Raw genomic sequence first — 18,607 nt, 5'->3', positions numbered from 1 at the left:
ATTACGTGTCATCTCAAAAAATGTTCATATCTACATAACAGAGAAACAGGAAACATAGCTCAATATGTTAAATAATTTAATGATTGATGTGTATTTAGAACTATATGTCACTACTTATATCCACTTCAAACCCTTCTCATAATAAATACTCATTGAATTACAACTGCTATTATATTTGACAGATGTCTTTAATTAATTCTGTTCACACACAATAATCATACTGGTTTTTTAATTCGACCAAGTAACAAATCACGTACGAAATTAATAATCATAACTGATTACATTTAGAAGCTGAACAATTAAATTGTCAATTTTAACGTAGAATTGACAGATTAATTTTATAAAGTACGTATGAGCGTTATTGCCATCGAACATGTAGCTTTGAGTACAGCTATTAACATAAAAATCGATTAACTGTATGAAAACTAGCAACATTCAAAAGTTTATTAAATGCTACAGTGCTACATATTCACTGAGAATGCACTACTTTTAAATTATAGAATATTTAAAAAGTGGTGAAATATAGAATATTTTTTTTTCGAACCATTATTTAACCTAAAACTACTTTCTGTTTTAAGTTTAACACTATTAAATATACATTGATAATTTTGTATCATAATTGATTACGTTATAATAAGATGATCTAATAGAAACTTTTTATTAGTCATATTACCAATTTACGTAAAATTGTAAAGAATAGTTGATAATTTAGGAAACTTTTGCAGGTGTACAAATGTTGATGATCATGTTACTTTATAAACACACACACTTTCAACGTGAATTTCAATATCTTCTTACATAACAATAGAAAATTGAATAAAAAAACAGATCATAATATTATCACAGAACGTACCTCTGTGGAATTAAATTTATGTGTTCAAATTAAATCCATTTTTACAATTATTTCTTGTTACATAAACAGAGATGTTTCCAACTTCGAGAACATTACTAAATTCGCATTATTCAAAAATTTGAAAATCGATCGTGAAATAAAGTGTTCTCTAAAAAAAGATTGCAGCCAAAATAATCACCATAAGGTACGCTTAACATTCCACGATAAAATAAACGTAATGTGCAACATTACCGATAATATATCCCTTTCTAATGAAAATATTTCGTAGAAAACAAGATTGAAGATCGAAGATTCCAAAGAGTAAAAATGTGCATGATACCTCTATATCTACTGGTCTTGCCCCTACTTTTTATCCATTTTCAGACGAATAGAATAAGGTCTGTTCGAAAGGCGGCTAAGAAATATCCAATCAAATGTTGCGTAGTATCGTTGCGTTCAGGATGTTGCTCACAGAATCAAGATGGCATCCGAATCTGGTACGAGTATCGTGTCAAATGAGCGATGTGATGTAAATAATACGAATCAGCAAGTATTCGAACCGCTTCGAGAAGAAACGACTAATGTAAAAGTGCCCGAAACAACGTGGAACAGTGTTATCAAAGAGACAAACGAACTCTCGGAGAATTTACCTTTACATTCGATCAGGACGCCTACGATTTTCTCTACAGCGTCATCATTTCATGCAAACACAGAGGAGAAAGATTTCCAGAGAAACGTGAATTTCATGAGCTCCTCTGGTGATGTGGAAGAACGTACCGCTTATAAACTTGCTCTCAACACAACATTACACATACCATCTTTGGAATCACACAGCATGTCCAACCAGAAGAATGATCTGGATAGTGTTGCTTGTCTTTCTGAACAGTCAGATGGTAATACCATTTAACACTGTTTAATGTAGTGCGACCATTCAGTCTTACGTATTTATTTTGTTATATAGATCGTAGTCAAAAAGATAATTCTAATACTTAGAGGACCTATATTTCTTGTTATTTATATTTTTGTCGATGAATCTGTTGTTTATAACTTATATAGCAAACTGTTGGAACAATCTAGATACTATAAACGAAAATAACAGTGATAGTTTGATATTAATTGTTATATGTTATAGAAAACCCGGATCATTGCAACAACGAATTAGTGAAAACTGTAATAGAACCAGTTCAAAATGCTATTCATGTATGTATAGTTACTCTTTAGATTCATGAAGAATATAAAAATATAAAATATTAAGATTTTATTAGATATTAACATGAAAACATATTTAACGTATATATTCTTTGTTTATTAGATTGATTCAGCGTGTAACAAAGATGCAGCGCTTCCTGGAGGAATACAAGTATTACCGACAAAATTAGAAGGATGTGTAAACTTTGAACATGGCAATACACCTCAATTAGGGGAAAGCCCTCAAAGTAGCGGCGAAGTGATCAGCAGTCCAAGAAGTCCAGATTATCCTCCAAGAGTCTCTGGCAGTCCAAATAGTCCGCATACATTTTCTAGCAGTATGACATCAGCAGTTGTGACTTCTACTGTTATAATGGATACGGCAAAATATAATGAAGAAAATTCAAATAATTTAACTACAAAAGTTAACAAAAGTCTGGTGTCTTATTCGTATTGCGAACAGTTTGAGAAAACTGAAGAACAAGTTCCTGTTACACAAATACAATCAAATGAAGAAGAGAAAACAAAAACAGAAATGGATACTGTCCATAGAGAAATCAAAACAGAAGTTGTTGAAATTAAAACAGAACAACCAGATTCTTGTGAACAATTGGATGTAAATGCTGATTGGGCTAATAATAGTGTATCTACAACAGTAGTTGAAAGAACAGATGCTGTACCATCTCATGACAAACCAATAAACTGCATTGATTCTACATCTTCAACTTCACACAGTAAATCATATTCATCTTCGAGGGATAAACGAAGTAAAGATTACAGTGAACGGCGGTATTGTTCGCGATGTTATAAACGCAGTAAAATAAAACGCGCAAGTATTGGTGTACAGTGTAAACGAGATCGTAATGTAGTTTCATTAAGCAGTAAACCAGTGTCTCATTCATTTTCAAAGTCTACAAATGAAAATCTCAGGTTAAACTTACAAACAAAAAACTATAAAATGCTTAACAATCCATCATTTAAGAGTGAATTACTAGAAGGCCTAAAATACAAGAAGTTCATCCACATAGAAACTTATCCTAATGGTGGTGCAACTGTTGTACATATGTATCAAGATGAAATTGATACATTATCACATGAACAAGTAGAAGAATTAGCTCAAGAATATTTCAAAGTAAGTAAATGTAAATATGAGTTAAAGACTTTTTAATAAACGATTAAAAATTGCTGCACCTTGTATGACACACAAACAATTTTATTTATTAGGTTGCTGCATAAGTTCTACAACTTTTAACATCAACCTATTTATAGAATCTTTTAAATAATGTTTTAAACATATTATACACTTTCTTAAGATTTCCTCTAAGTGATGGTAAAAGGAATAAGGAAAAATTCAAAATTACAGGTAGTTTTTGGTGAAGATGAAAATGGTAATGCACATCATGTTATGGGAATAGTACATAATGCTGCTGCATACCTTCCTGATCTTTTGGATTATATGGCAGATAATTATCCTACATTAACTGTAAAAAATGGTGTATTAGGAAGAAGCAGTGATATAGAAACTACAACTATGGTTCAGTACAAAGACCAAGTTTGTAAAGCTTATAGTAATGGTACTGTTAGATATGGACCTCTCCATCAAATAAGCCTCGTGGGAACCGTTCATGAAGAAGTTGGTGGTTATTTTCCAGATCTTCTAAAAAAGTTAGAAGAAAATCCATTTTTGAGATTGGTAAGTATAAAATAATCTACACATGCACACACAATGTTTTTCTTGCAGAATGTTTAAAATAATTCCAGTAGACAGGAAAATATGTAAAGAAAAATGTGATCATTTTCTGTTCCAGACTATGCCTTGGGGCCCGTTGTCTGTTGTGAAAATGGATACTCCTCAAGAATCTAACGATGGCCCAATCCTATGGATTAGGCCAGGAGAACAATTAGTTCCAACAGCAGATATAAATAAAAGTCCTTGCAAAAGGCGTAGAACGGGTATCAACGAATTGCGAAATCTTCAGTATTTACCTCGTCTTAGTGAAGCCCGTGAATATATGTTTGAAGACCGCACCAAAGCTCATGCGGATCACGTAGGACATGGATTAGATAGAATGACAACAGCTGCAGTTGGCATACTGAAAGCTGTTCACGGTGGACAACCTTCAGAGTATAATAGGATCACAAAAGACGTAGTAGCATTCTACGCTGGCGATTTTCCGGAATTAGTCGAGAAATTGCAATTAGACCTTCACGAGCCACCAATATCACAATGTGTACAATGGGTTGAAGACGCGAAGTTGAATCAGTTGCGTAGACAGGGTATTCGCTACGCAAGAATAAATTTATACGACAACGATATTTACTTCTTACCGCGTAACATAATTCATCAATTTAGAACGGTTTCTGCAGTTTCAAGTATAGCGTGGCATGTCAGATTGAAACAGTATTATCAAGAATCGCAACACAATTCAAGCATTAGACATGCACACGTCGGGAACGAATCGTCCCACCGTATAAAAGAAAAGAAATCTTTAGAAGCTGTAAATATAGCAGATGAACAAAAAGAGAATACGAACCGTCAACGCGTGGAGCAAAAACAATGTATCGATTCGCTTGAGGAGAAGAAAGCAAAAGAAAGAGCTGCTGAGTACCAAGGAAACCTGAAGAAGTCTGATCAACATGGAAAACGTAAAGAAGATCGCAAGAATAGAGATCATAGACATTCTTCTGTTTCGAGTAAGAGAAAGGATTCCGATGAGAATAATGATAATTGTTCGAACATTTTTGGCAGTAAATCTTCGAAGAGCAGTTCGACGGAACAAAAGCGAAGCAGCGAGAAACGAGACGAAAAAAGGTCTGAAAGAAGACACGAAGACCGACGACGATCCAATGAAAAATCCAGTCATCGTTCACATAGTAGCAGTAGTTCTCACTCTGGAGATAAGAAAAAATACGACTGTAGTAGTCACAAACTAGATCATCATCGGACTCATCACAGTCGACCCAGCAGTAATAACGCGTCAAGTAAAGAAAGCATTTCGAATGTTTTCGAGCCCAAATCGATAACTAAGTATAGTAGCTCCAGATCTTCCTCGAAAGACAGTAAAAGACGATTAAGTTCCTCGGATCTCAGTCCAGCGGAACATGATACCTCCAACTGCGCCACTGTCATTCTTGAACAAGATGTGTTAGCGCAACGACAATTAGTAGCAAAAACGTATGCGACAGAAGTTGTCGACAAAGCATTAGAAATTGCAATTTATAAATCCAAGACTGACGTGGAAGAAGTTTGTCAATCCTTACGTACCGGTGTCGCAGAGGCGTCTAAAGAAGTACTAGAAAAAATACATAAGGAAAGCTTCGAAATTGCCGAACAGAAGTACAAAAACGATATATTAAAATTAGAACGATATTGTCAATTACTGGAGGTAGAAACAACATTAGCTTTTACGTCAAAGATGGAGTGCGCAACCGAAAATGCGGTAAAAGCTTTAATCGAAATGGCTGAAGACGAAGCTAAGGAAAGATCGAAAAATGAAAAGGTCTGCGAGTCGACTACAACTGGTGCTTCGTGCGAAGAAAACGTGATATCAGCGTCAAAAATTACAAATTCATCTTCGTGTTCTTCGATCACGTCTACGTCTCCATCAACAGAGCTTGAAAGACACAATAGTAGTAACAGCAGAAATGGTAGCAGCGATGAAAATTCATCAAAATTGTCGATAGATACACATTCATCGCATTCAGAATCCAAAAGGAAACACAGAGATGAAAAGGACTCCAGAGATCAACGGCATAAGGATAGAAGGGATCGAGATAGGCGTGACAGAGAACGTAAAAAGCATCGTCATCGGAGCCCGCAACGCAAATACGACAGTAAAACGGGTGAAAGTAGTAGCAAAGAGGATCCATTGAAAGTGATTTCATTGTCGAGAGATTATAACGTTTCTACTAAGATTGGTGATCGTGGAGATAATAAAGACAGTGAAAGGAAGTCGGAGAAAAGGAGAGACGGACACCACAGTCACGGAAAAGATGGACAGAAAAAGTCATCTGGCAGCCGTTCGTCGAAGGATGACTCGTCACTGATTCGTTCTCACTCGTCGAGTTCGAACCACAAGAGGAAGTCGAGTTCATCCGAGGAGCACAAGGAACCGAAGAAGGTGTGTGTTGAGAAAGACATTGTCACGGGAATGTCGGAACAAAATACTCTTGACACTACGTTAACTCTGATAACAGTGACAACGGTGGCTCAATCATCGACGACAAGTACTGTCGTTTCAACGTGAAAAGGTGAAAATTATTTTAAGCTGTAGTAAATTCTGCTTGTTAGAAGTAAAAGTCCACGCGATCGAGCTTGTACGCCGATTATTTGGCGCGTGTGAACTCTACTGATTTGGATGTAATAAATTTACGTTGTATATCGAAAATTTACGAGAATATGAGACGTGCACCAATATACGGAAGTATGGTAAAAAAAGCGTATCAGACTTTACCAAAGTAGAAGTAATTGTCGTATTTTATCCAAAGACCAGTTAGAACTTTTATCAATTGCGAATTTGCTACATCATCATTTTCAATTATACACGCCTTAGTCTTAGCGAGGAAGTCTCAACTACGAAAATAGTATTTATCATGTAAAAGCACTTTCTGATACTGAATCGCCAAAATTATTTTGCTATAAAATTTCCAAGCGTCTCATATACTGCTAAGGATGAAAAGAAATACGAATAGGTATTTATAGAATAGGTGACCAATATGATGTGTACAAACAATTTGTACAAATTTGTGATCAGAAATTAAACGGATTAGCACTTTAGTGCTGTACATTGTACATAGACTAATACATTACTCTGTTCAGAGAATCGTCTTGCAGCGAATCTTGTTTAAATTATATGCATGTGTACATATATAAATGTGTACGTATGTATCATTGTGTGCATGTATGTATGAGTGTATGATTGTACATATGTTGTGTGTATGCCTGCATCTGTACACGTGTATTAAATACACACATGTATACATATGCATGCAAAAATGAGCGCGCGACAGAGACGTGCGTATATTACAACATATACACACAAAGTGTAAATGTAAATTATTTATAATTTCATTACATAGACAGTCCGCGAGTGGAAGGTTTTCGTTCATTTCGCAATATTTCCTTATCTGTTTAACAAGTTAGAGAGGAGAGTTCTTAACAACACCAACATCAACACCGTCGTTAATATTTTAACGAAGGCAAATCTTCTGTATATTTGACTTAAAACTATTTAAAAAGCATATTTTATTACTAAGGGGAGGAATGATACCTTTATGTACTGATTATAGAGAGAGAAAAACTTGTATTGTTGTTTTAAGGGGTGTGAGTTAATAAGGTCACATGTGTGTACTTTCATGTCTCCCATGAAGAGTTCAATTGTCATAATGTATTACTGATGAAACACTATGCACAAGTTCTTTCATATTTAAACAGATTTTATTTATATGACGAAATTCATAGAAATGAATATCAGTTACAAATAGATTTACATTTATTCTTATACGTTATTGACATTTAGTTTAATTAATAACTAACAACTGATGTAGTGACTCGTTCTGATAGCTTAGAAATCTTAATATTTTCTGCATTCAGGTACAATAAAAGTGGGTTGAAACTTGATGCATACTATTAAAGATTTGTTTATATAGACGAAGTGTTAGTAATTGGAAGTGTAGATTTGTGCATATAGAATATCCTTTAATAATATGGAAAATCGAAAACAAAGTCTTTTTACCTGTTCAGTATATTTTATTTATAACACTATCTCTGACCAGTTGTGACATTGCTTAAATGTTCTGTAAATATTGAGAAATATATAACTTATTACATAATAGTACAGAGCTAAAAAAACTAATCAAACAAGTTTGTTTAAGTACAAATACACCTGATATTGAAATGTTATTTAATTATAAATCATCTCGAACTTATGTCTGTAACTAAACACTCATTTCTAAGAATTTTTTAATTGTTTCATTTAATTCAGAAATGAAATTTTAAAATCTTAATTGAAATTTTCTAACAAATAGCCTCACTCAAGTGTTGAATATTATAAGGTCTTCCGACCTCTGCCTTCACATATGAACTTTAAGTTCCAGTAAGAAATAATCAATAATATTACGTGTGTTTTATAAAAAAAAAGCACGTATGAAGAATATAAATTTTTCTTTAAAAACGATGTTTAATATTTTCTTAGATTATTTATAAAAAGAAACACGCATAAAATCCTTACAAACTCGTTTTCACATATGTATGTATCTAAGATACCCTATGTGATTTGAGTATATTATTTCTAAATTATTATTTTGGGTTTGGATTTTATGATTATATAAGCGAATATTATTTGATAATATTTTCTTATTTTTTTTTTGCTGTTTATATATAATTGTGTGTAGTACAAATTACTATTGTAAAATTGATTGCGAAAATTTTTATCGTTTTAAGTTACATATTCAATAACATATTTTTGTTTTGTAAAAAATATTTATGACATTTCGGTATCAGCTATTATTACAATTGTAGACTATTGTAAAATTATATTTATGTAGTATGTCAAATTTATATAGTAAATTTCAGTACATTCTACTAATATAAAACTTATTCTAAACTAAATTAATACCTAATCAGTTTTGAAAACAACTGTACTATCTATGTTGTCATCAAGTGATATACATTTTTCAAAATTAAAATTCTTTGTGTTTATCCAAAATTTGTGAAATGCAATACAGAACATAGAGTTCTTTTAATTTAAACAACATAATTTTATAATCATACAAAATTGAATTTTTTTAAATTTTTTAACGTATCATTTTTTTTATTAAGTGAAACATTTTTTATTCTTTTTTGGTTTTATATTATAGAATACTGCAGATGAACAAGACATACGTTTGAAGCAAAATAGTCCGTAGGAAAATCTAAATTTTTATTTTTACGACAATTATATGCACAATCTACACAGCCAACAGACACGTAAGGATGAGATGCACAGCAGTTGGTGTGACCATTCAATATACCGATTTCATATACGACTTTTCATAAAGCTTTGGTACAGAATGCAGTTCTGAAATTAACAAGAAAAAATTTGATGGCAAGTTAAAAATTTCATTTATACGTATTTCTTACCATCAAATATATAAAGTAAGAATTTAACGGAGACGTGCTTAACGTAGCCGTTTCTCAAAATGGACCAAATTAAGACATCAAAGTACTCACTAGATGCCATCATTAAAAATCTTCTCATTTTTCTTGATTCTAAAATATATTATATTTATATATACATCGAATTTTACTTCCACTTTCTACTGTAAAATTCGTGAAAAGATTAAACTTAAAAATTATATAATATATTATATTATATTATGTTATATTATATAATTATAAAATTGTATAATAATTATTATACAATTATAATAATTATAATTATAAAATTATATAATATAATGTGTGTTATAATATATATATATAGCAATTCATTAAAATTAAATCTTTTTAAATAATGTCAGTAAATTTGTATTTAGCCACGATGATAATATGTTTACGAAGAATGAGAGGACTTTTATGATTATTTAGAGAAACAAATCAGAATCATTATAAAGCCAAATACTATAGATGCTGTTCATTAAATATCGTGGATTTTAAGGTGCCTTTAATCTGTTTGCCGCAAAATAACTACTGATAATCAACATGTAAGGACGAACTTTGTTTTCTGTAGTACTATTTAGATGCATTTCCGTGCTCAGTTTCAATATTCATCGCACATATCTATGTACAACTGCACGTAATTTTACTTCTGCATTGATTTTCATTTTTTTTTTTTTTTTGCAAAGGGGTGGATGGAAAGAACAATTGGAAACGAATAGAAACGATTCGATTTTACTTTGACGCGTGTACAGTGAATTGTCTGTGTAAATAAATGTAAGAAACAAATACAGTAATCGAGTTTGTTTTATACGGGAAAGGACGGCTTGATAACTGAAGCAACACATAAAGCGTTTATCGGTGAACATTTTGTGTTACGAGAATAATGTTGAAAAAGATTGCAGAGTAAAATAAATGTTGATAATTAACTGAAGAATATTTTATTTTAATAATCGAATGTTATTTAACATCGGTTCGATACATCAGAATGACTATAAAAATTGAATACACTTTCATAATATCTCTTCCAACTATCGATTTAGTGTAATATGTAACATAGTCCATGATGTAATAGTTAAGCGTCTGTTCTTCGATCGAATTAACACGCTTTTGTTTTTGTTAGCAGTATACTTATAAATCGAAATATTGCATTTAATGATTTTCACTTTTCCTAGATATTCTGGTGTCAGATTATATTTCAAGTTAGATTATATATTGGTTTTGATGCTAGAGGTCGCTCCAAATTCTTTTCAAATACTTTTATACGTACATAAATATTGTGTAACAACGTATTTTAAGAAACAGTTAAAATATGAAACCGATTTTATTTAATACACTAATTTTTGTCAGATTTATAATTTAATTTTACTGAAGTATTTTCGTATCGGTTTATTTATAATTATGATGTTAAGTCTATATAGTAATTTCAATGAAAAGCTTTCTGTCAAAATTTGAACAAAAAATATTTTTGTCTGAAAAATTAAATGAGAATACTTTAACTAAACAGGAACTTCCCAATTTTAAGCGGATAAAAAATGATAATAATCTTTATTTGATTACAATTAAAAAATCACTAATATCTCTACGTGCACAAATGTGTTTGTTTTTGAAAGTGTTTTATGTACTATATAGACTGAACATTGCATGGAGTTTCTTTCTCGTTCAAATCTCTTCATATTATTAATATTCGGTACTCTCATTCGTAATAGTTTAATGCGATAAAAATTTCATTACTTGAAATTTACAAAACCAAACACCACAAATAACTTTCGTTAAGCTTGCATTTAACAAATACAGCTTAATTTTATACTAGAAAGTCAAAAGTGTTTTTCATTTTTCGAAAGACGATTCTTTTCTCTGTTGCTACAGAGTGTACGTATGAATATTATACATATGAAATATAAAGATGCACGTAATAAGGACTGAAAGAGATCGATTAAAATATACGGAATTGAATTTCTCTGTATATCTGTAATATAAATATCTAATGACCTCTATGGATGAAGATATAAAAGTCGGAAACTCACTTGTAAAAAAAATCAGTACAGGGGATATACACAATAGTTAGCACAGAGTTTAATGTTTGTCACTATTGACATTAGACGCATTATTATTATATACGATGCAATTATGTTTATGTCGTATAAAGGCGTAAAAAAAGTTATACTCATAAATATAGTAATATGTAGTTTTACATATTATACCTGTCACATGTGTAGAAGTTGCATTCCACGTCTAAGTTTTTAAAGAAACAAATAAATTACTTTTGATCAAACATGGCAATTTTCTTTTCAATATAGTACGTAGAAGTAGAGAAAATTATACAAATTGAATTTATATGTATTTATTCATTTGCGTTCTAATATTTGAATCCTATATATGATTCAATTTTTTTTACCCCTTCCATAATGTCAAATTGCATATGATTTTCATTTAAATAAATGTACGATATCATTATTTTGCGGGAATAGTTCGAAAGCTAATGTATAATTCGATAATATTTTGATTTAAAATTTAAAAGGTCTCAAAAATAATAAATCAAAGTGTGGATGAAAGCTATTATTTACTCGAAATTAGGTCAGGAATTCAGTGCCAGGTATTAGACAATACTTTATTTGAAACGTGTGTACGAGTAAAAATTTAATAATTTTATATTTATGTTTTAATATTGTTTAGTAATATTTTAATATCGAATTATTGTTTTTTAACTGTTTGTTTAGAAGATTTCTATTTCTTGATCATTGTGTAAAGCTAGAAATAACATTACAATTTGACCCTATTTAGTCTTATAGAAATTATAACGAATCTCATATTCGTATATAACTATTTCATTTTTAAAATTAAATTAATCTAATTTTATTCGCTCGTCTACAGATAACGCTGAACATCCACATGCAATTTTGAAGATTACCGTCTATATTGTATATTATTTACCCCATAACATCCCATAAATAATTACAGTATGTACTTTGGATGGAATTACTACGCATTAAAATCTAATGGTATTTCAGGCTGAAATTAATTATTCCATTCGAGAAATGGTAAAAATCGTTTTGATTCATAGAGTGTCTGTGATATAAAAATATCTAATATTTTATTACATTTATTTAAATTTTTTAATTAACCATTACAAATACTTGAATAACATTCAAATATTTAGAAACTAAAATATTTACAGGTGCAACAGGGAAGCTCAAATGGAACAAAATAATCTGTCCTATAAAATAACCTCTAATTCGAAAAATAAAGTAATTTTGTATCTTTATAATATTTTAATATTTGTTAGACAGTGTCATATTAGAATAGTTTCCTTTCATTTTGCAATACGTTACATATTTGAATAATTTCCTAATTTATTGAGATGCAAGCAAAAGAAATAAATTTTAATGATGCATCTCGACTCACCAGTGTTACGCAAACGAAAGGCAAACTACTCTGATTTCCTGATCGTAGATTTCTTTTATTTCCTAACATATTCACTAAATAATACCTAACAATTATATACGTACAGAAAACGTGACCCTAAATTCTTGAATTTTAACAGCAAAAAAGGCACCTGTTTGATTTTCAACAATCCCTCTCTACCATCATTTTTTATATGATCATTATGTGTTAAAAAGACTCATCAAGTGAACAGGTATGGTAAAAATGAACGACATGATACAATATTCTGTTTTCTTATTATAGCATTACTACGTATTGCTGAGTCTATCGCGAGAGACATACATATTTCACAAATCAAATTATACTTATGATAGCCTACTTTATAAGGTTTGATGCATATTAATAATATTACAATTTCCATACTCTTAGAAATCAAAGTTCACTACTCTTAGAGTTTAAAGAAATTATGGAATTTTAGTTTTATCGAGTTTATTGAATTTTTCATATAAAATACTGCTAAAATTATTTCGAATCATAATTCGAAACACTATATATAGCATTTAATATTCTGTTTAGATACAAGAAAGTCTTTTTAATCTGTTGCAATTATTTTCATAAAAATTGAGGAAAAATTATAGGAATTAAAATGTTCACCTGCAAAAAAGATATTCTAACGCACATGACTCACGAACTCACAACTGCTCACGACATTCATTATCGATCGATCATTCCAAGAAAGTAATGCATCAACAAATAACAATCGAACATTAAAATACTTAAGACTTGCAAGAGTAATGTATACTTAAACTCAAATTTCATATTTGAAACAATTCGAGATTATTTGAAACAAGAAATTCTTGAAAAAGATTCTAATTTTGTTTTTTAGTAAATAAAACTCAGTATTATTTTTTAGCAATACTCTTATTAAATATTCAAATATAGGCTAAAAGTATCGAGTACAATTTCATCGCAAGAAAAACGTATTTTTTTTTATAAAGAATTATTTATAAAACTACTTTTTATATTTTGCTAACATATGTACAAAATATATAGCTTTAGTTGATAATTAATACTTTTATTTTTAAAATTCTTTTAGGTTAGTTCAAAATCAAAAGCGCCGACAATCGAAAACTCAAGCTACAATTTCGAAGCAATTTGAAACTTCTGTTTGAGATTCAAATAACGAGTCGATCTATCTAATGTTTATTGTTAAATAAATTCGAAGTGTTTTGAAACTTTTACAGTATATAGATTCATAAAAATTCGATCTATGTTGAACCTGTCTCTATTATCAAGATTTTTAAAGCTCCTAAAACTGTAGTATATTAATTAAAAGTATTAATGTTTTCAAAATTTCAGAAATAATAAACAGTTTCAAAATAAAGTTTCAAAACTGTCAAAAATTTTTCAGTAGGTTCAGGCATGATTTAGATAAAATATTTGCAAAATGAATAGTTCAATAATATATCATTATTCTATTTAACTAGATATAATTTTGAAATAATTATGTGTTATTTTATTTGTTTCGAAAATGAAAATAAAGTAATTGAATTTGCCCAAGTCTGTTTTTCAGCCCATTTAAAGTTTTGGCGAAGTCAACTAGAAATTCTATAGTAATTGAATTGTTTGGAAACTTACGACTCAGAATAGCGAATGCTTATCACTATGTGTGTGTAGTTTAACTGTAGTTATTGCACTTGATTCTAGCAACACAGTTTCTAGAACGCATAGCTACCTACACGATACGTCACGTGATAGCAAAACCATGCGTCTTTTACTCAACATGGCGACCGGCAAAGGGCTTGCGATCGTTTTTCGACACAAAACTATTAGTTTAATTAACAGTAGTAATATAAATAAATTGTCATGTGGTATCGTACAAAAATGCAACACATGTCATCGATCTATCACGACAGTTGTATCGGGTGACGGCAACTGGATCGCGAAGAAAACGACAAAAAGTAATGTATACCTTCTCTGTCTACGAAAAGTATAGATTACATCACGCATTTTTTTGACAATGCAGGCTGTACCTTAAATTTATCGACGCGATATACGAGCTTTGATGCTTCTTGACAACCTTCTATTATGAGTTGTCGATACTTCCGTGAATGTCTTGTAGTTTATTATTCCAAACCTTCTGTAGACTAGCTACGGAAATGGAACGTAACCTTACATTTGACGACACATGCTACTTCGTTTCGGGAGTCACGTTTGTTTATAATTGTTCAAAGTAGATTTCAGTCGTTGCTAGCTCGCGTTAAATATATTAATGTAAAAGTTACCTAATGCAGTGATGGCAATTTAAAACTATTGAAACAATGTATAAACAAGAATACATTCCTTTTTTGATATTTCTTTTTACTCACACCTTTTAATTTACATAGAGATGTGATAGTTAAGTAGGTACATGTATGTGCGTTTGTATAATAAGAGACTTTTGTAACATTTTGTTCAGTTTGTTTATAAATTATGTATTTCGTAATGAAGCTTTTATGTAAAATTACAGATGTGCTAGGGTTTATAATACAACCTCAGAGAGGAATACATATTACGAGTAAACTTTTAAAACGTAACTATTATGAAATATTGGGTGTATCTAAGAATGCCTCTGCAAAAGATATCAAGAAAGCTTATTACCAATTAGCTAAAAAATATCATCCCGACACGAATAAAGGTGATCCAGATAGTAGTAAAAAGTTTCAAGAAGTTTCTGAAGCTTACGAAGTATTAAGCGATGATACCAAAAGAAAACAATATGATATGTGGGGGGCAACATCGGAACAAATGGGAATGGGACAAGGTGGTGGCAGTGGTGGTGCTGATGGTAGTGGTCATGCCAAAGATTTTAGTCAAAGTTGGCAGTTTAGGTCAACTATCAATCCAGAAGAGTTATTTAGAAAAATTTTTGGAGACGCTGGATTTCAAAATAGTACTTTTACTGATTATGAAGATTTTGCAGAGTCAAAGTTTGGTTTTGGAGCAGCTCAAGAGGTATGTATGCAAGTTTTACTTTTACCTAATAGGTGACAATAATTTTTTTTTCCTTTAGGTTGTTATGAATTTAACATTTTCACAAGCAGCCAGAGGAGTGAATAAAGATATTCAACTAAATGTAATAGATACATGCCCAAAATGTTTAGGCTCCCGATGCGAACCAGGAACAAAATCCATTAAGTGCCAATATTGTAATGGGACTGGAATGGAAACAATTAGTACTGGCCCTTTTGTAATGCGTTCTACTTGTCGCTACTGTCATGGTACCAGGATGTTTATTAAGTTTCCTTGTACTGAATGCAGTGGAAAAGGACAATCGGTACAAACTCTTATATTCCATAGCTGTTAACAATAATCTTGCACAGTTCATGGTAGAGATTTTGTAAAGTTGTAAATTAATATAAGGGTATAGCTCTGAACAAGGTTCAAGATTCTTATTTTTCCTAAAGTGTCTCAGATTACAGGTTTCAGTACACAAAACATGTAAATTTCTCTTAACTGATTTTACAATTATACTAGATTTCTACCATTTACTGCAACTATTAACGAGTTAAGCGCTGCATTAGTTATAATTCGTTCCTATACTTTGACGTTATTGTGTGGCATAGACAAAAAAGTAAACTTAGTTCGGCGCTTAATGTGTTAAATAAATTTAATTAAGTATTGAAGTCATTTTGTATAAAAATATAATAACAACAGGTACAACGCAAAAAAGTGACAGTCCCAGTTCCAGCTGGCGTCGAAGATGGTCAAACAGTTCGAATGGCTGTCGGTAAAAAAGAAGTTTTTATAACATTCCGTGTGGAAAAATCGAAATATTTTCGAAGAGATGGATCAGATATACATACAGACGCAGAGGTTTCATTGTCACAAGCAGTTCTTGGTGGTACAATAAGAATAGAAGGCGTCTATGAGGATCATACTATACAAATACGGCCTGGTACCTCATCCCATACCAAAATTAGGCTTAGTGGTAAAGGTTTGAAAAAGGTGAATAGTGTGGGCTATGGGGATCATTATGTACAAATTAAAATAATTGTACCTACGAAACTGAATGAGAAACAACTGGCATTACTACAAGCTTATGCTGAGCTTGAAGAAGACACACCTGGAAGTATACATGGCATGACAAACAAAACAGATGGTAAGAATAAATATGATGTGTCTTAATGCCAAAGATTAAATGATTAATTAAGGATACATAAAATAAGTGAATATTGTACGATCGCGTGGTTTTCCACACAAATTTAAATGTCTTCAAAGTCCCTTCAATACCTAATATTCTAAATGACACTTTTTAAATAATTTTCATCTTTTTTTTTAAATCGTGCACGAGATTAAGCTTGTGTGTCGCTTGAGTTTCTTTATTTGTACCTGCCTTTGCTAATGAAATAAATGATATAAAAATTGACATATATGAGTTTCATTGGTGTTCGGAATTGAAAAAATGTTAATAAATTGTCTGGTTTTTTAACTATGCGTAGCGTGTTTCCTTCGCACACTTTTTTATCAAAGTTGTTTACCAGCTTAAATATTGTTTTAGGCACGGCAGGTCCGAAGATAAAAACTCAAGCGAGACAGAACACACATGATAATTTGAGTAATGAAAACGATGGTCTACTCACAAAGCTTAAGAAAGCTTTATTTGGATAAAGTGAAAGTAGGTGAGTGAATGTTTAGGGCAAAAATTAAAATGTTTGATATAAAAACTAAATATATTATAAAATGTTCATTAGAGTATATTGTTAGTAGCCCAAGAAACAAACAATATTCTATCTTCAGATAGTTCTTAACATTTGCTGTTTTAAGAATTTCAATTCTTTTGTTTATAGGTACAAAAAGAAGTTACACCGGTCCTCTAGATTTGGTGGAATCTATACGAATAGCGTTAAATGACGATGATATTTCTGAAAAGAAATGTTCATCTTCTGAGTCTGAAGATTCTGGAGATAAATTTGAAAATAGTACTAGAAAACAAAACGACAAACGAAGACGAGAAGCATCATAATACAGATTTTTCGACTTTTAGAGTTTAGTTTGCCCCTACTACTCATAAAAGCAAAGCCAATTACCAATAAAAGCAAAAATAATTAAGATCTGATAATTCAAATTTCAATAAAACTGGGAAAAGCTGACTGCAACTCTATAGTTTCATTAGAAATGCAGTTGTTTAGTGTTACAGCTTGTCTGATTTGTACGCAAATTCGATTATTAATACGATTTCCTAAGCAACGTGTATCCTGAAGAAGAAAGAACGAGTGTAGTTACCAAAAAATCAGGTCAACGATATTTATACAACTTGTGTAATAAATTATACAAACAGTCATCGTTATTCGTGTTCTGTCACTAGGTCCTTTACTTCACATTATGAAAAACAAGTTTATAATTACAATGCGAATTCGTTGTTCGTAGTAGTCTTTTATAAAGACTGTAAATAAATGCGATAAAAAGAAAATGTAATAAACGTTATGTACATATAATTTATTATTTGAAGGAAAATTCCTGACATGCACAGTTAATAGTAATAATTTCAGTGTTATGTTTTAACAATCTTTTGTACCAGATTGTATTACAATCCAGAATAGCACAAATAATTTGTTGAAGATGTGTTATTATCTGTTTTCAAATTTTCATTTTTAATTATGCTGTTTTATTTCTACTTATAAATATAAATAAATAAGTTAAAATTTCAAATGGATTAAAGGATTCGATAAAAAATGTTGTAGATGGTTTTATGCAAATATGGAATCAATGTTTTACAAATATCAGCTCATTCCGTTTTTTGTCAATTTATAAAATATAGTTTTTAAATAGTAAAGCCGTGGATTAAATGAAATTAGTACACGAGTGTTCTAGAATTAACAAAAGACATACCTTGTTTCTTAGATCTTAAATTCCTGTTTTTTATATTAAATAATATTTATGACATATTCATATTTATGTTTCTTTCTAGTCTTCAGATCCTCAAGTATAATCTTTAAATTATAATACATTAAATATGTATTCTTCAATTATACTTATTCAATTCTAAATTGGTAATTATTTTTAGTTGTTAATTACGTTGTTACATA

At 30.7% G+C, this 18,607-nt stretch overlaps 2 protein-coding genes across 5 annotated transcripts; both read left to right on the top strand.

The window, feature by feature from the left end:
* The first annotated feature begins 1,286 nt into the window (after positions 1-1,286).
* Positions 1,287-8,381, top strand: LOC143180816 (uncharacterized). Of its 2 annotated transcripts, XM_076380796.1 has the most exons (5): positions 1,287-1,725; positions 1,965-2,032; positions 2,145-3,152; positions 3,384-3,713; positions 3,829-8,381. In XM_076380796.1, the coding sequence occupies exons 1-5, from the start codon at positions 1,314-1,316 to the stop codon at positions 6,265-6,267; spliced, it is 4,257 nt and encodes a 1,418-aa protein (XP_076236911.1). In that variant the 5' UTR covers positions 1,287-1,313; the 3' UTR covers positions 6,268-8,381. The 2 variants fall into 2 exon arrangements, with proteins under 2 accessions (XP_076236911.1, XP_076236912.1); XM_076380797.1 differs by lacking the exon at positions 1,965-2,032 and having other exon boundaries at positions 1,473-1,725.
* A 5,911-nt stretch (positions 8,382-14,292) lies between these two features.
* On the top strand, positions 14,293-17,868 carry LOC143180367 (dnaJ homolog l(2)tid, mitochondrial). 3 transcript variants are annotated; one of them, XM_076380046.1, is made up of 6 exons: positions 14,305-14,500; positions 15,049-15,533; positions 15,592-15,855; positions 16,236-16,680; positions 17,080-17,200; positions 17,369-17,504. In XM_076380046.1, the coding sequence occupies exons 1-5, from the start codon at positions 14,305-14,307 to the stop codon at positions 17,187-17,189; spliced, it is 1,500 nt and encodes a 499-aa protein (XP_076236161.1). In that variant the 3' UTR covers positions 17,190-17,200; positions 17,369-17,504. The 3 variants fall into 3 exon arrangements, with proteins under 3 accessions (XP_076236163.1, XP_076236161.1, XP_076236162.1); XM_076380048.1 differs by lacking the exon at positions 17,080-17,200 and having other exon boundaries at positions 14,293-14,500; positions 17,369-17,868; XM_076380047.1 differs by lacking the exon at positions 17,369-17,504 and having other exon boundaries at positions 17,080-17,202.
* The last annotated feature ends 739 nt before the right edge of the window (positions 17,869-18,607 follow it).

The sequence above is a fragment of the Calliopsis andreniformis genome, chromosome 6, assembly GCF_051401765.1.
Source record: "Calliopsis andreniformis isolate RMS-2024a chromosome 6, iyCalAndr_principal, whole genome shotgun sequence".
NCBI classification, from domain to species: domain Eukaryota; kingdom Metazoa; phylum Arthropoda; class Insecta; order Hymenoptera; family Andrenidae; genus Calliopsis; species Calliopsis andreniformis.
Note: the sequence above shows the minus strand (reverse complement) of the source record. Positions and strands in the feature narration are given on the sequence as shown.

Coding starts and splice junctions, on each gene's coding strand:
- LOC143180816 (XM_076380796.1), top strand. CDS start 1,314: ATGGCATCCGAATCTGGTACGAGTATCGTGTCAAATGAGCGATGTGAT. Junction 1,726..1,964: donor TCTTTCTGAACAGTCAGATG/GTAATACCATTT, acceptor TATATGTTATAG/AAAACCCGGATCATTGCAAC. Junction 3,714..3,828: donor AAAATCCATTTTTGAGATTG/GTAAGTATAAAA, acceptor TTTCTGTTCCAG/ACTATGCCTTGGGGCCCGTT.
- LOC143180367 (XM_076380048.1), top strand. CDS start 14,305: ATGCGTCTTTTACTCAACATGGCGACCGGCAAAGGGCTTGCGATCGTT. Junction 14,501..15,048: donor CGCGAAGAAAACGACAAAAA/GTAATGTATACC, acceptor GTAAAATTACAG/ATGTGCTAGGGTTTATAATA. Junction 16,681..17,368: donor CATGACAAACAAAACAGATG/GTAAGAATAAAT, acceptor TTTTGTTTATAG/GTACAAAAAGAAGTTACACC.